Source organism: Danio rerio, chromosome 21 (genome assembly GCF_052040795.2).
Source record: "Danio rerio strain M-AB ecotype USA chromosome 21, GRCz13ab, whole genome shotgun sequence".
NCBI classification, from domain to species: Eukaryota; Metazoa; Chordata; class Actinopteri; order Cypriniformes; family Danionidae; genus Danio; species Danio rerio.
Window position 1 is genome coordinate 14,519,088 of NC_141041.1, and position 18,646 is coordinate 14,537,733.

General features: G+C 33.1%; 2 protein-coding genes across 5 annotated transcripts in view; both read left to right on the forward strand.

Moving 5' to 3' along the window:
* The first annotated feature begins 4,863 nt into the window (after positions 1-4,863).
* Positions 4,864-8,365, forward strand: snrpd3l (small nuclear ribonucleoprotein D3 polypeptide, like). Its single transcript, NM_199760.1, is given in 4 exon segments — positions 4,864-4,980; positions 6,828-6,961; positions 7,068-7,260; positions 8,157-8,365. Coding segments are annotated over 3 exon segments (387 nt in total). The 5' UTR covers positions 4,864-4,980; positions 6,828-6,835; the 3' UTR covers positions 8,225-8,365.
* A 2,529-nt stretch (positions 8,366-10,894) lies between these two features.
* The window catches only part of camkk2 (calcium/calmodulin-dependent protein kinase kinase 2), a 74,539-nt gene continuing 66,787 nt past the window's right edge, over positions 10,895-18,646 (forward strand). For all 4 annotated transcript variants that reach the window (XR_015520020.1, XM_087300901.1, XM_087300899.1 and 1 more), the window contains exon 1: positions 10,895-10,981. The gene's annotated coding sequence lies outside the window, so the exon portion shown is untranslated. The remainder of the gene's footprint in view (positions 10,982-18,646) is intronic.

Below are 18,646 nucleotides of genomic sequence, written 5' to 3' on the forward strand. Positions count from 1 at the left end.
TAAAAAAAACACTAAAAAATTGTTGCTGTCTAAAATTTTTAAGCTGAATCAATTTATTTTAGTCATTTCAACTTGCATCAATCAAACTGATTTAAAGGGAGTACAAGATGTAAAATCTTTAAAAGTCTTGGATGTCCCTAGAGTGTGTATGTGAAGTTTCAGCTCAAAATACTACACAAATAATGTTGTAGGACTCTTTGAAACGGCCCCTTTTAGGCTTTGCTTCTAATTGTGTCATTGTGACTGTCACTTTACATTCAAATGAGATTGTGTTCCCAGCCCTTTTTTAAAAAGAGGAGCTACAAATGCCTGTGTGTCAGCATAGTGGCAGATTTAAAAACAAGACTAACGTCCTATGCTAATGAGAGAGAGATCGTCGCTGGGTGATAATACAACTATGGCTGACAATAGTGATAGTAATGGGTGACATTAGAACTAAAAAAATCAGAACATTGATATTGGCGCAAAATCATCAGTTCATACATTAAAAAATAAAGATTTTTACAGAGAGCACTGCAAAAAAGGCTTTCCTTACTTAGATTTTTTTTGTTTTGTTTCTAGTCCAAATATCTAAAAGTTCTTTAATCAAGAAGCATTTTCTAGACAAGCAAAACATATTGTCTTGTTTTAAGAAATAATGTCAAAATGAAGTGTTTTTCCTTAAATCAAGCGAAATCATCTGTTAATGGGGTACGCAAAATAGTCTTATAACAAATCGAAAAACAAGACTATTTTGCTTACCCCATTGGCAGATTATTTAGCTTGATTTAAGGAAAAACTAACGTCATTTTGGCATTATTTCTTAAAACAAGACAATATGTTTTGCTTGTCTAGAATTTGAATTAAATTGAATTTGATTCAATTTAAAAATTAAGACAGCAACAGTTTTTTCAATGTATGCAAATTACAACATTTTAATTAAATAATGTATTGCATGCAACTGACAACCAATGAACTACACGTCAACTTTTTAATACTATTCACATCTCCTGCCTTATGGAAATGTATATATATTGTCTACAGTATGTAACGTCTGATATAAAATAGATAAGCGAATATATTGGCAAGGGAAGGGAAGTTTATAGTAGCCTGTTATAATAAAACACAGTTTCGGCCCATTATTTGTTTTTACAACTTCCCTTCATTTCAGGAAAACAGGAACATTCAATTAATAAACAGAATCAGCAGACGCACCGGTTAACTTCCTGTTTCAGCTAGGCTCAGGCCGTTCTGAACATAACAGAGTCTACAGTTATTTACAGACAAAGAGGAAAAGACTAAGAATAGACCCAGAATCAGTCTGTCAAACTGCAGGGTGACAAACACATTTAGGCTGAATTGCTGCCTTGCAGAATGCCTGAGACGAGAGCAATGAATCTTGAAGATGCCAAAAGCAGACAAATGACTTCTCCAAGCTTTTTTTTGCAGTGTTTAACAATTCTTTAGGCCTTTGTTGTTTTATATGCGGCATATACTGTCATATGAAAAATATATATGTTTCAGAATCATTTAGGAAATGTTTGAAATATGAATCGCAGTACTCAAAGGTGAGGGTTGCTGCTTGTTCAAACTACTTATTTAAATTGAGCTGAAAAAAAAAAACACAATTCCTGAGGTTTTTTTGGGACAACCTAATTTTTTATGTTTAATCCACTTAAATTCATTAAAACTAAAAATATAGCCTAATTCCTTCATGTTGGCCAAACACAAATCAATTGTGTGGAACCCTGCATTTTTTACAGTGAGTCACACTAACAAATAGTTGCTAAATTATATGTTTTTTATTATTATGGACATTATTAATTAATAAGTAAGTAATCACCAACTTGCAGAAATACCACTGTTTTGTCATTGCAAATGTTCAAATAAATGTTTAAAAGTAGATGGCGAATAATAAAAGATATTGTATTTAAACTGTTGATTATAATCTTTACACATTCAACATAAATATAAATATCATTTATTAATTATATAAATATATGGGGAAAAACTATCAATGAAAAGTATAAATGTTAAACATGAATATAAATATATTGACAGACTGTCATAATATATAATAACCATAAAACTATATTCATTCATTCATTCATTTTCCTTCGGCTTAGTCCCTTTATTCATCAGTGGTCAACACAGCGGAATGAACCGCCAACTTATCCAGCATATGTTTAACACAGCCAATGTCCTTCCAGCTGCAATCCAGTACTGGGAAACACCCATACACTCTCACATGCACACTCAAGCACTATGGCCAATTTAGTTTATTCAGTTCACTTATAGCGCATGTCTTTGGACTGTGGGGGAAACCAGAGCACCCGAAGGAAAGCCACACCAACACAGGGAGAGCATGCAAACTCCACACAGAAATGACAATTGGCCCAGCCAAGACTCAAACCAGTGACCTTCTTGCTGTGAGGCGACAGTGCTACTACGCCACCATGTCGCCCCTTATAAAACTAAAGGCTAACTATAAAATCCCTCATTTCAAATATGTTCAAATAAATGATAACTGAGAATAATGACAGAAATGAAATTATGACAGTTATATTGTGATGCTGGGCGACCCCAGAATAATAAAGGGACTAAGCCGAAAAGAAAATGAATGAATGAACATTTTATTCTACAATTTTTTTTTTTGTAAAACATGTTTCTTTGTTCTCTGCATTGTTTTCAGATTTATGGAGTGATAAAAAGACAGACACTAAATTCTTTTTGTAAAAATCTTTATTTTTAATGTATGAAATTATGATTTTGCACCAAATTTCATTCAATGTTGGAATTTTTTTGTTGTAATGTCAGCCATTAGTGACGATCTCTCTCTCTCATCAGCATAGGACGTTAGTCTTGTTTTTGAATTTGCCACTATGCTGACACACAGGCATTTGTAGCTGTGATTGATGAAAGTTAAATGACTTGTACAATTAAATTGATTCAACTTAAAATTTAAGACAGCGCCTTTTTTACAGTGTATTATACTTATACTTATTATATTTTTATTATATACAGTTAAAGTCATAATTATTAGCCCCCCAGAATTATTAGCTACTCTGCTTTTTTTTTCTGTTTAACGGAGAGAAGATATTTTCAACACATTTCTAAACATAATAGTTTTCATAACTCATTTCTAATAACTGAATCATTTTATCTTTGCCATGACGACAGTAAATAATATTTGACTAGATATTTTTCAAGACACTTCTATACAGCTTAAAGTGACATTTAAAGGCTTAACTGGGTTAATTATGTTGGCAGGTTAGGGTAATTAGGCAAGTTATTGTATAACGATGGTTTGTTTTGTAGACTATCCAAAAAATATATATAGCTTAAAGTGGCTAATAATTTTGACCTTAAAATTGTTTTTAAAAAATTTAAAACTGCTTTTATTCTAGCTGAAATAAAGAAAATAAGACTTTCTCCAAAAGATAAAATATTATCAGACATACTTTGAAAATTTCTTTGCTCTGTTAAAAATCATTTGGGAAATATTTAAAAAAGAAAAAAAAATCAAAGGGGGGCTAATAGTTATGACTTCAACAGCATATTTTTGATCCATTTTATATATATTTTTGATCCAAACATCACAACAGCGTTCATTTTTGTTAATTTTTTTACGTTAGCAATTTTAACTTCATGGGGACCTATTATGCAAAAATTCCCTTTATAAGAGGTCTAAACAGTTGTGTGGAACAGTCTGTAAATATAATCACCTTCTAATGGTAAAAATATATTAATTTTAGTCTGCAGAAAAACTTTGATTGACATTCTCTCTTTGTAGTGACAATCTGTCCCTCATTAGCATATTACATTAGTCTTGTTTTTGAATCTGCCACTATGCTGACACACAGGCATTTGTGGCTCCCCTTTTTAAAAAAGGGCTGGGAACACAATATCATTTGAATTTAAAGCGACAGTAACCAAAACGACATCAGAGACTTTTAAAGATTTCACAAACTTTATATCTTGTAAAAAGGGCCATAAAAAGTCCCCTTTAAATCAGTTTGATTGATGTAAGTTGAAATTACTAAAATTAAATTGATTCAACTTAAAAATTTAAAACAGCAACAAATTTTTTACAGTGTATTATGGTAATTACTTATATATTTTTAATGTATGAAATAATGAAATTATGATTTTTGGCTGGGTCAGTTGGCATTTCTGTGTGGAGTTTGCACGTTCTCCACGTGTTGGTGTGGGTTTCCTCTAGGTGAATTGAATAAACTAAATTGGCCGTAGTGTTTGAGTGTGGATGAGTGTGTTTGGGTGTTTCCCAGTACTGGGTTGCAGCTGAAAGGGCATCCCCTGTGTAAAACATATGTACGATAAGTTGGCGTTTTATTCCGCTGTGGTGACCCCTAATGAATAAAGGAACTAACCCGAAGGAAAGTGAATGAATGAATGAATGAATGAATGAATGAATGAATGAATGAATATTGCTATACTAATTTGAAAGATAAAATTGACATTATATTAAATTCAATTGTTTTTAACAATGTGAATAATTCAATAATTGTAATAAAAGTAAAATAAACATCTTATATATTATATCATAGCTGTATATAATACAATATACAATATTTAAAAAAAACTGTTTTAATAGGTTCATTCTATCGATTTTATTTACAGTTCTTCTCATATATTGGATTTCAAAGATAGATTTAACAAACTAATTACAATATGAATATTTAAAATTAAATCAAATTACTTAGATTAACTGTTTATTATGAATGTGACACTAATTTGACTCAGATTTAAAACACTAAATTAAATTATTTTAAGTAAAATGCACAATTCGATGCTGCCCTCTTGTGTGCGAGTCTTGAGATGTTTGCTGCGTAGTTTTAATACGGACTTCACCTCCCAGGATGCAACTGGTTTTCAGGAAAGGGCGGGGCTTTTGCTTTCAGGTGCATTGTGGGAGCGGGAAAACGTCGCACAAGCTCACGTTGTTCCGCTGCTGTGTTTCAACGAATCTGCAGATTCAAGGTACTGTAATGCTTTATGATTATAACCTGATAACTACGTGGGGTATTTTGCGTGGTTCTGTGCTAAAATATACAGTCCTTTTTCGATTATTTAGTAGAGGAACATATATTTCGGTCATTCATTGTTTGCATTCACGCGACTCGTTTGAGAGATCAATCTTGGATATTCATTAATGTCTATCGCTTCATCCTGTTATTGAGTTCAGTAACGTTATAAGTCAGTTTTTACAAGTACCGTAGCCAAATGATTTTATGGTGTTTCATATTCTAGCGTGGATTCTTTCCAGCTAACGTTACATGTTTAGAACATGATTCTTAAACGAATGATTCGTAAGAGTCGGTTCATTTTATTGAATCAAAAGCAAAAAAGGTATAATAAATCGTTCTAACGAGTCGGTTATTTTAAATTACTCAAAAAATATGACATATTATTTTTTTCTATTTAAGAGGTGACTTTGGGAGTTATTTTTTGTTTCATAAAACTAAACCTGGCTCTTATAAATAAAATCCAAGTCAAAGGGTAACCTTTGATATTCACAAAACATATACAGTCAAAAGCTAAAGTTAAATGTGTTATAACTATATATTTGAGTTAAAACTACACTCTGATTTCGACAGTATAAGCAAAAAGGCTGTAATGGTAATATACACTCACTTTTTACACATTCTTCATTAATCAGAAGCAGTCTACTTCAGATTCAGTGACGTTACGAGCTCCTCCCATGCTTACTGATATATATATATATATATATCAAAGACATTAAGGGGATGATACCAGAACAATTTTGAGCATGGTTGTTGGAAGATGTTGTAGTGATGCTATCATTGAGAAACCAAGTAAGACACAGGACAGCTAATGAAGGATCCAAATACAATTTTGATACCCATTATCAATAGGAAAGTAGCTAAGCAGAATCACTCTGCAATATTGCCGAGCAACATTGCTCAAAAATAGGTTTGACTAAAATGTAAGTCTGAGCCGTTTCATCTGAAAGAAACATACACTGAACTGATCTTAATGCATTTCCGTGTGTGTTTTGGTTGGTAAGATGGAAAAAATCCTAAACTTTATTTGATAGATTTAGAGCAGTAAGAGGGTAAAGATGCTAAATAAAAGTTTAGTACACAGGCAACAAATAGTATAGCAGGAATTTGACCTGACAATGTAAAAAATGCAAACAAATAACAAACTCTCCTTAATATGAAGAACTGTAATGTCACATGAGTGCAGCAGTCATCGGATAAACCCAAAGAAAGGGTTTGTGTGCCCGAGACGAGACGCATGCTGTAAATGCTCCACCCTCTTACAAGCAGTAGCTCATTTGCATTAAATAGGACACACAACAACTGTGTTTGGGGGGCATTTACAGCATCAGTCTGTGGAAGAAACTGAGCATTATGTACAGTATTACCTTAAACCCCCAGCCTGTGCACATGTTTAGCCTTTTCATTAAGGTCTCCCGGTGACATAATGATGTGCATGTTGTCGTCAATATTGTGGATGGGATGAGGTTGAATTATCAGCAAATTTTCACTTTGAAAGAACTATCCCTTTTATAACCATTGGTCAGTGTCTGTTGTCTATATATATATATATATATATATATATATATATATATATATATATATATATATATATATATATATATATATACACATACATACATACATACACCACACACACACACACACACACACACACACACACACATACACACACACACACACACACACACACACACATACACACACACACACATATATATACACACACACACACACACATAGATAGATATATAGATGTATAGATAATATTTTTTTGGTAATTTTGTTTTTTTTGTCCCACAGTTCAAAACATGTCTATTGGCGTACCCATCAAAGTCCTGCATGAAGCAGAGGGTCACATTGTGACCTGTGAGACAAACACAGGTGAAGTGTACAGGGGAAAACTGATCGAAGCAGAGGATAACATGAACTGCCAGGTACTGCTGAACTGAAGAACAGTTTATCCCACTAAAATCGCATTCTTTTAATGTCTGTTGTCTCGAGTCATGCAACTGACTGCGTTTCTGTTGTGCTGCGAATCAGATGTCCAACATTACAGTGACCTATCGAGATGGCAGAGTGTCACAGCTCGAGCAGGTCTACATCCGTGGCAGCAAAATCCGCTTTCTCATTCTGCCTGACATGTTGAAAAACGCCCCCATGTTGAAGAGCATGAAAAACAAAAACCAAGGAGCAGGAGCCGGTAGAGGAAAAGCTGCTATTCTCAAAGCTCAAGGTTAGTTATTTTAAAAAAAGTTACCTTTTTTTTTAAATTCATTACAGTGTTTGCAGTCATATTGTGTAATTTTTGAGCCTTACTTTGCATTGCATTGGCAATGATTGTAAGCTGCGCCAGAGATGCCTTGAGACGGCATATTTTCCATTAAGCTATTGTTTACATTAAAATATTTGTTTACAAAAGATGCAAGAAATGCAATTGCTGTTCAAAATATTATTTACAGGATATACAAGAGCTATTTTATTTAAAAGAGATATGGCTAGTTTTATACTTTTAATATGAAAAGCACAGAAAATAATTTATTTTGTTTTCAAAAGTGCAAGTTATTTATTTTCAGAAAACTGACTGTTGGTTTTAGGTAATGTGTGTTTTAAATTGAGATCTTCAGTGTTGATGATCAATACATAATTATAGATAGTGTGTGTTCTTCAGTTATTGTAAAATCAAGCAATGCAACCTTCATTCAAAAATCTCTCACTTGTAATATCTAAACATACTTATTTGTCAAAGCTTGTCAGTGAAATATGAGGGCAAAACACACACACACACATACACACACACATACACACACACGCACACACACACACACACACACGCACACACACACAATAATCATTCATTAATCGTGATCTAGTTAAAATGTTCAAGTAATTGAGAATTACACTTTAGACCAACTCACCCAGCCCTAGTCAAGTGCTCTTTAGCCAAATCAATAATTTGCATGGTTTCTAATAGCATTTGTGTATTATAGAACTTTTCGATTACATGTAGATTATACTGACGTTTTATATTTGAGATGGTGTCACTGAACACTGTTTGTAGCGGAGCGGGTTAACATTGTTCATGGGAAAAGCTTAAGGTGAAATTATGAACTGTTTATGTTTCCGTTACAGTCGCAGCAAGAGGCCGAGGTCGAGGAGGACCAGGAGGAAGGGGAAATATTTTCCAGAAAAGACGATAATGGGAATCCTGTTTCAATTGGAGTCATTTTGTACAGTTTTTTTCTTCTTTTGAGAAATTGTGCGCTTTCTGTTTTTTGTTTTGGTAAATTTGGTGAACTTGCCGTTTTGCTGATTTTTCAATAAAATTTTGTTTCACTTTTCTCATGTAATCAATGACTTTTAATAATTCAGATGAATCAGTCTATCTAATTGCAGCTCATTTGGTTTATGAACAGTTGAACACAGCAGGCCCAGCATTAATATCTGCTTTATGCAGGTGAGATGGCAGCATTAAAGTTGAGGGAAATCACAACTATACTTTTTTCAGTATTTTATGTTTTTGTTATTATAAAATGAATACATCTAGATTTCTTTTAGTTTGGATTTAGGTGTTACTGTTGTACTTTTTTTGTAGACTACTTTTGTTAACTTTCAAATTCAAAATATAAATGCTGGTATTTAGAGCTTTTTAACAATTAGTCCAAAAATGCCATGTTTACAGATATGTTTATTGATTTTTTTGACAACTCAATCTTGTTGCTTTCAGATTTTCTAATATAACATAAAAACAATAGTTTTCTTTTCTCAAATAATATCTGTTTTTTTAGATCAATATAGGTTATTTAATAACATATTAAAAGTCTATTTGGTATTTAAAATCCAAATGATTTAAAATCTTCATACTTTCCGACTGTCAGCGTTTTCCTACATTTCTCATGTAATCAATTGTTTTTATTAATTCAGATGAATGAGTCTATCTAATTGCAACTTATACACAGCTATACTTTTTTAAAATTTATTTATTATTGTTATTTTTTTTAAATTACTATATAATAATAACTTAGAATGAATATATCTAGATTTCTTTTGGTTTGCATTTAGGTTTTACAGTTTTCCTTTTGGTAAACTACTTTTGTTATCTTCCAAATTCTAAATGTAAGTGCTGACCTTCAGACCATTTTACATCAAATAAATAATGGTCGGAAAATGCAGTGTTTTTAGCCATGTTTATTGTTTATTAGACAGCTCAATCTTGACGTTTCTTCCAGATGTTCAATCATAACTTTAAAACAATGGTTCTGTTTTCTCAAATAATATCTGTTATTTTTAGATCAATAGTCATTTCATGGCATATTAAAGATCTATTTGGTATTTAAAATCCAAATGATTTAAAATCTGCATACTTTGCCACTGTCTTTCAGCGTTTTTCCATATTTCTCATGTAATAATCGCTTTAATTCAGATGAATCAGTCTATCTAATTACAAATTTGGTTTATTAACAGTTAAACACAGCAGGCCCAGCATTATTACCTGCTTTATGTAGGTTAGATGAAAGCCTTAAAGTTAAGAGAAATCACAACTACCTTTTTCAGTATTTTGTTTTGTTACTATAATATAATAATAACTTAAAATGAATATATCTAGATTTCTTTTCCTTTGGATTTAGGTTTTACAGTTTTCATTTTTTAGAAACTACTTTTGTGATCTTTCAAATTCTAAATATAAGTGCTGGCCTTTAGAGCATTTTACTTTAAATAAACATTGGTTAAAAAAGTGCTGTGTTTTTAGACATGTTTGTTATTTATTAGACAGCTCAGTCTTGACGTTTCTTCCAGATGTAATGTAATGTAATGTAATGTGTATTTATATAGCGCATTTATTGTGTATGGCCATACACCCAAAGCGCTTCACAATCATGAGGGGGGGTCTCTCCACACCACCACCAGTGTGCAGCATCCACTTGGATGATGCGACGGCTGCCACAGGACAACGGCGCCAGTGCGCTCACCACACACCAGCTATTGGTGGAGTGGAGGGACAGTGATTGAGCCAATTCGGTGGAGAGGGGATGATTGGGAGGCCATGATCGTAAGGGCCGATAGAGGGACTTTGGCCAGGACACCGGGGTTACACCCCTGCTCTTTCACGAGAAGTGCCTTGGAATTTTTAATGACCACAGAGAGTCAGGACCTCGGTTTAACGTCTCATCCGAAAGACGGCGCCCACTGACAGTTTAGTGTCCCCTTCACTTTTACTGGGGCATTAGGACTCACACAGACCACAGGTTGAGCGCCCCCTGCTGGCCTCACTAACACCACTTCCAACAGCAACCTAGTGTTCCCTAGTGGTCTCCCATTCAGGTACTGACCAGGCTCAGCCCTGCTTAGCTTCAGTGAGTAACCGGTCTTGGGCTGCAGGGTGACATGGCTGTGGCTAGATGTTCAACCATAACATTAAAACAATAGTTCTGTTTTCTCAAATGATATATGTTATTTTAGATCAATAGCCATTTAATTACATATTAAAAGTCTATTTGGTATTTAAAATCCAAATGATTTAAAATCTTCACACTTTGCCACTGTTTTTCAGTCGCCCCCCCCCCATTCAAGTTTTTGTTAAACGTAACGTTAGCTCGTGTTTTCTGAGTAAAACTGACTTTTAGGAAATTACATGAAACAGTAAAAACCAAAAGTGTCATTTAAGACTTCCCTCAGTGTGTAAATAAATACATTTCAGACCGAGCACATGTGTTCAAAATCAAGTAAAGCTCACTATGAAGTTCAATTAATGAAAGACCGCTGATCTCTGCCTGTCCATCACTATACGCAGTTCCACCTGTGACCGTTAGATGTCGCCACTCCTCTCACATTTACTCCCAGCAGAAGCACCTCCGTCCCCCGCTGCCCGCACATCATACCATATCATAAACCGCTACCATTACTGCCAGCGAGCTAACAACATACCCTTCAAAAACAGCAGCTCATAAACGGCCGAGGTAAGCAGAAAATATTCAACTAACCACCCGCGTTAAACCTTTACACGGTGACACGCGTGAACATACGCGGACACAGTGATGTTATTAATCCGCGGCTGGATTTTCCCAAACATCTGTTTCGTAAGAGATGCGTTAGCCTGCTTTAGCAAAATAACAACAAGCCTTCAAATTATTTCCCTGATGCAATCAGCCATTCGAGTGCCAGTGTGTACATGAAGCTTTTATTGGTAATGTGCGTGAAATTGCGTTACATGGCAAATCAGGAGCCGTCAAAGCCTTTATACGCGTCTAATATTGACAGAAGATCGCATACAGTACTGTGAGAAGTTGAGTTATTGTACGAATGTGGCGCGTTTGGTCTGCTGATTGAAAGAAATATTTTGTACTATTGTAAGAATTCAGTCGGACAGTTGATGTGTTTTAGTTAATTAGTGAATGGCATTGTGCCATCCCAAGCGAAATGAATCAATTTTTGATGTATGACAGGACAGGGCTCTGTTTAGTTAAAGTTGACATAGCAAGGTCGTATAAACTGTCAGGACAGCATGATATTGTAGGTAAATTCCCCTCAATTTCTGTTTTCAAACGTGTATTGGAAAGTTATTGTAAGTAGGACCAACGTTAAGGGCTAAATTGTTGACATTATATATATATATATATATATATATATATATATATATATATATATATATATATATATATATATATAATTTCTTGCTTTATATTTGATATTTTATTTATTATATTTGATCCTGCATAAGAAAACTTGTCATAAGTGTATTTGTTTTTAAAATTGAGGTTTAGACATCATCTAAAAGCTGAATAAATCAGCTTTGCGTTGATGGTTTGTTAGGGCAGGACAATATCTATATGAGACACAACTGAACAGGGTTTGACAGCTGTAGTTGAAATAGCAAGGTCGTAAAACTGTCAGAACAGCATATTATTGCAGGTAAATTCCACTTAATTTCTATTTTCAAACATTTACTGTGAAGTTACTGTGTAAGGTTAGTAGCAGTAAGGTTTAAGGCTGAATTGTTGACACATGTAACAAAAATTATTTAGTTTCTTGCTGTATATTTTATACTTTATTTATTATACGTGATCCTGCAACAGAAAACCTCTCATAAGTGTATTTGTTTTTAAAATTGAGGTTTAGACATCATCATTTTAAAAGCCGAATAAATCTTCATTGAATTGATGTGTGGTTTGCTATAGTACATGATAATATCTATCTGAGATACAACTGGACAGGGTTTGATAGTTGACAGTTGTAGTTGAAATTGCAAGGTTGTAATCTCAGGAAAGCAAGATATTGTATGTAAATTCCACTTAATTTCTGTTTTCAAATGTGCATTGGGAAGTTAAGGTAAGTAGGACTAACGTTTAAGGCTGAATTGTTGACACATGTATTGAAAAAGATTAATCTTCTTGCTATATATTTGATATTTTATTTATTATACGAGCCCCTGCAACAGAAAACCTGTCATAAGTGTATTTGTTTTTAAATTGAGATTTAGACGTCATCTAAAAGCTGAATAAATCAGATGTATGGTTTGTTAGGGCATTATACTATCTGTTCGAGATACACAACTGGACAGGTTTAATGGTTGACAGCTGTAGTTTGTAGGTTGTATAAACTGTCAGCACAGCATGATATTGTTTGTAAATTCTACTCAATTTCTATTTTCAAACGTGTACTGGGAAGTTAAGATATGTAGTACTCCGTTTAAGGCTGAATTATTGACAGATGTTTCAAAAAATGATTTAATTTCTTGCTACACTCTGGAAAAAAAGGCACAAGAGCTGTCACTGGGTTGGTACCTTTTTAAAAGATACACATTTGTACTTAAAGGGTTTATATTGGTACCTCAAAAGCTTATATTTGTACCTAAACATTTTAAGAGGAACTCTTTTGTACTTTGTACTTACTATGTAACCTTGAGGTATTAATAGAGACCCTTTAGGTACAAATGTGTAGCTTTTAAAAAGGTAACCAGTGACAGCTCTCCTTTATTTCAGAGAGAGTGTATATATTTGATATTTTATTTATTATACGTGATCCTGCAACAGAAAACCTGTCATAAGTGTATTTGTTTTTAAAATTGAGATTTAGACATCATCTAAAAGCTGGATAAATCAGCTTTGCATTGATGTATGGTGTGCTAGGACAGGATAATATCTGTCCGAGAAACAACAGGACATTAAAAAAAAAAAAAAAAAAAAAAAATCCGGAATCTGAGGATTCAAAAAAATCAAAATACTGAGAAAATCTCCTTTAAAGCTGTCTAAATTAAGTGCTTTGTAATGCACATCATTACCAATCATACGCTGAGTTTTGATATATTTACAGTAGGGAATTTATCTTCATCGAACTTCATTAAAGGAAAATTCATAATTTTGACCCAATATTTGGCTATTGCCAAAATACCTGTGCAAAATCAGACTTTCTTTTGTCATCCAGGGTCACAAATCAGTGCGAATTTATATGTAAAATGTAAACGTGTACACACATGTGATGTACATTAGGGCTTCTCGATATTGGAAAAATCTGAGGATCCACGGCCGGCTGGAAGTGCGAAACGCACATCAATATAGCAGCATTTATTTGACACTGACTGCATAACAATAATCCATATTTTTACAGTATTGTGACGGTTTGGGTTAGAGTAGGATTAAACATTAAAAATGTGTAGAGAGATTTAGATGAAATCAGCAATTCGAGTGTCATTGTGCATGCAGCTTTTACAGATAATATGTCCGAAGTTGTGTTTGTTTGTAAACCAGTAGTGATTATTACATATACTCTGTATCTAATATTGAAATAAGGTCACATAGTAAGTGAAGTTGTTTTGTTCTATGATTGAGGCACATTTTCCAGTTTGATATGAAGTAGCATTTTGTAGAATTTGAAGGCATTCGGTCAGACAGTTGATGTGATTTAGTAGTTAATGAATGGCTTTGTGCCATCCCAAGCGAAATAAATCAATTTTTGATGTATGAGAGGACATGGATTGATGAGAACGGGGTTGACGGTTTTTTAGTTCAAGCTGAAATTATAAGGTCATTAATTTGTTCAAGAATTCACTTCACATCTTGCTGCATATTTTATTACACAAGTTACACATATGTATAAAATAAAAAAGTGAAGAGACCACTCAAATTCACTGTTTTTCTGGATTTACCGCTTTTATAGGTGTGGGTTTGAGTCAAATGTGAATTTTAGTTTTATTTGGCACTTTTAATTTATTTTATGCAAACATAAAATGCCATGGCAGCATTTTTGCTAGAAATTCGGAAGAAATGGCATCAGTTGTTTATAGAATAAAACAAAAACAATGTTTTACTCAAACACATAACTATTCATCATAAATTGGGAGAAACTGGATATTCAAGTGGTCTTTTAATGTATATTAATCTATAACATATATAAAAGAAAAGGTGATCATACTAATTATCTCAACATTAGGTTAAGTAAAGCTTTTTGCTGACAAATAGGTCTTACTAAAAAACATAAACAATAATAATAAATATTTGGTTTGTGGCTGTGCTTAATTAGAGTTAATCAAATTGTTCTACACATGCCTTCAAGATTTTCTGGTATAAAAAATTAAATACGTAGCTTTGTTACTTGCATAGCTTAATTTTTGCGTAGAAAAGCAAATTAGGAGAATTGAATAATAGCTGTTTTACAAGCTAAAAAATTTATTTTTATCCATATACTGTGTACGTTTCTTTTTTCCTTTCTTTTTTTTAAATATATATAGCAAGAGGGTGGACAGACTGATTAGAAACAAGCCAAATATTATACATATTTAATCAAATAATAAAAAATAAGCTACTTGACATTTGTAATGTGTTTAAATGATAAAAGTAAATGTTTTTTTTTTTTTTTACATTTTAAAATGCATTACAAAAGAATACAAGAACTCCAAGAACACATGAAAATAACAACAAACAATACAAAGCAGTACATATTTAATACGGCAGATAAAATATTTTCAAAATAGTAATAAAAAACTAAAGTTAACTAAAATAGGAATAGTAAAAAAAAAAGACTAATAAACTTTTACAAAATAAATACATTACAAAAGAAAACAAGAACTCCCAGAACACACGAATATAACAAGCAATACTATATGTAGCAGTACATATTTAATATGACAGACAGAGTATTTAAAATAGTACTAAAAATCTAAAGTTAAATAAATAAAATAGTAATAGTAAAGAAAAAGACTAATAAAATGTTTTATTTATACATTTTTACAATATATTACAAAAGAAAACAAGAACACATAAAAATAACAAACATTACAATATGTAGCAGTACATATTTAATATTGCAGGTATATAATAATACAATAATATCTAAAGTTAAATAAATAAATTAGCAATAGTAAAAAAATGACTAACAAAATGTTTTATTCATACATTTTTATAATACATTACAAAAGAAAACAAGAACTCCAGAAACACATGAAAATAACACAAAACAATAAATACAATATGTAGTTGCAAGTATTTAACATTACAGGTATATAATAATACAATAATATCTAAAGTTAAATAAATAAAATAGTAGTAGTAAAGAAAACGACTAATAAAATGTTTTATTCATACATTTTCACAATACATTACAAAAAAAAAACAAGAAAGCATGAAAATAACAACAAACAAAACAATATGTAGCAGTACATATATATTTAACATGACAGATAAAATATTTTAAATATAGTAATAAATAACTAAAGATAAATAAAATAGTAAAGAAAACGACTAATAAAATTTTTTATTCATACATTTTTAGAATACATTATAAAAGAAAACAAGAACGCATGAATAATAACATCAAACAATACAATATGTAGCAGTACATATTTAACAGCAGATAAAATAATTAAAAACAGTAAATAATAAAATAGTAAATAAATAAATAAATACATAATAGTAAAGAAATAACTAATAAAATGTTTCATTTATATTATTTTAAAATATATTACAAAAACAAACTCCCATGTACACATGAAAACATCAGCAAACAAAACAATATGTAGCAGTATGTGCTTAACATTACAGATATATGATAATACAATGATAAATAACTGAAGTTAAATAAAATAACAAGTCAAAAAACTACTAATAATAAAAAAAAGAATTTAAACCAAATCAAATAAAAACAATCCTACACATATATCTGATTGTTAAAGTCAGAATGTTTCCACATGTTTACAAGAGACAAAAATGGCACCTGCTTTGTAGAGTGACCCAGTTAGTGTAGAATTCAGCATCCTTAGTTGATTTTCATCCTGTCTCTTTGACAGCTGACAAGTGAAACCCGTGAAATCACTGGCTGTGTATCAACATCTGTTGAGCTGCCTGCCTGACAGTATTTTTGCCCATCAAAGGCACTTTGAAGGGTTTGCATGTCCTAAAATGCTTTCTAGTTCCCTTATTTACTAGGTTTTGACAGCAGTTATGTGATGCGATAAATATACATGCATGCGAAGACATTACATGTCAGCTGTGCTTTATTATTAACAAATCATATTTAGTATCCACTGACTTGTGTTTTCATGTTGCCTGGGTGTCTAAAATAGTTTGCCTTGTTTGGAGAGAGTGGCATAAGGCGGTCTCTGGAGGGCTTCTCCCTGTGGAATGAGCCGTTCGGTTTGAGTTGAAATCTAGTTTTAGATGATTTGGATGAAGTTGTTTATCTCTCAAGACTCATGTGCAAAAGTGATCGAGATTTATTTTTTTTAGTTTATGAAATGTGTTTAGATCCAACTAAAAGCCAACATGATGGCATGAAATATTCACAGACTTTACCATTTATTTTAAAACTGCTCCAAGTTTGATATAGTCTGTTAAGGAAATTATTACACTAGTCATGTTGCTAGTTAAGAAGCTCACTGGTTTGAGTCCCGGCTGGGCCAGTTGACATTTCTGTGTGGAGTTTGCATGTTCTCCCCGTGTTGGCGTGGGTTTCCTCTGGGTGCTCCTGTTTGCCCCACAGTCCAAAGACATGCACTACACTATAGATGAATTGGATCAAGTAAATTGTCCGTAGTGTATGAGTGTGTGTGAATGTGAGAGTGTATATGTGTCTCTCAGTACGGGATTGCGGCTGGAAGGGCATCCGCTGGATAAAACATATAACAAAATAGTTGGTGGTTCATTCTGCTGTGGAGACCCCTGATAAAATAAGGGACTAAGTAGAAGGAAAATGAATGAATGAAGGATTGTTGGCACTTGCAGTAGGTGTCTGTTGAGAAAGGAATTTACTCTGAAACTACCAGAATTCGATTTGGCCTGCTACTAGAATTACCATTGCGGTCGTTCTGACCGTTCTCATATAAGACGTCATATAGTCATATTAGAGCTGCACGATTCTGGCTAAAATGAGAATCGTGATTTTTTTGCCTAAAATAAAGATCACGATTTTCTCATGATTCTGTAGAAATATAATAAAGTTTAGGATGAGTGAGCTATTGTTATTCTCAAACATGTGGAAAAACAGCAATAGGCTTTGTGTAGCTGTACTGTTGGTTAAAATGCTAAATTTTGTATAGACTTGGAATGGTGGACTTGAACATACTTTAGATTTGTCCTGGTCATTAATGCTGATGATAATTCTGATGTTGAATTATTGTGTTATTGTGTTAATCTGTAATTTCCTGCTTAACATCTGTCACGGATGTGATTTTCGTGAATACTGAAGACTGGGTGGGTATTTTTGCATTTCGGTGTATGTGTTTGATTTGCATTGCATTTTTGGATACTTTTTGGGCTGGAGTCAGTCAGCTACATCTGGCAACACTGTTTGTGCTTTCGGTTTCATTTTCACTGCTAAGAGCGGTTCACTTCCCGTGTGGCTCTGTGCCACAAACTGAATGTTATTTACAACTTTATCACCTGGTATTCACAGTATATGCAGGTTCTGTTCACTAAAGTAGACTTCATTCAGCGTGCGCGCACACCCTCTTTGTGATAACAGCTGATGGTCAGCTCACGTCACGTGTGATTTTGCAATCGCAAATACATTAGATGAAGACAGAAATTACATTTTTGAGGTGAATTATATCTTATAAATACAGCATGTGACTCTTTCAACACCATTTAGAGGTGTCCACGTTGCTGCACAACGTATGTTAAACAATGTGAAGACACTTTTGCTTCTCTCCTGAACTTGATAATGATTGACAGAATCGTAGAAATGCTGGATTAAGATTGTCTAGGGCAGGGGTGGTCATCCCTGTTCCTGGAGAGACACCTACCTGCAGATTTCAGTTGCTACCCGTATCAAACACACCTGCCTGTAATTATCATGTGGTGTTCAGGTCCTAATTAATTGGTTCAGGTGTGTTTGATATGGGTAGCAACTGAAATCTGCAGGAAGGTGGCTCTCCAGGAACAGGGTTGGCCACCCCTGGTCTAGGGGGCTGAATCGAGATCGCAATCTTTTTATGATTAATTGTGCAGCTCTGTGTCATATTTACATTCAAAGCTTCTATTGGGATAAAAAAATTAACTTTGAATGTCTGTAATTAATAAAGTCATCACCCTGAAAATACGATCTTTCTGAGAATGTAAATGTATAGTTAGGCTACGTTAGACAACCCACAAATATCCGCAACTCATAAAGTGGGGTAGAAGGCTTTTTCGTGT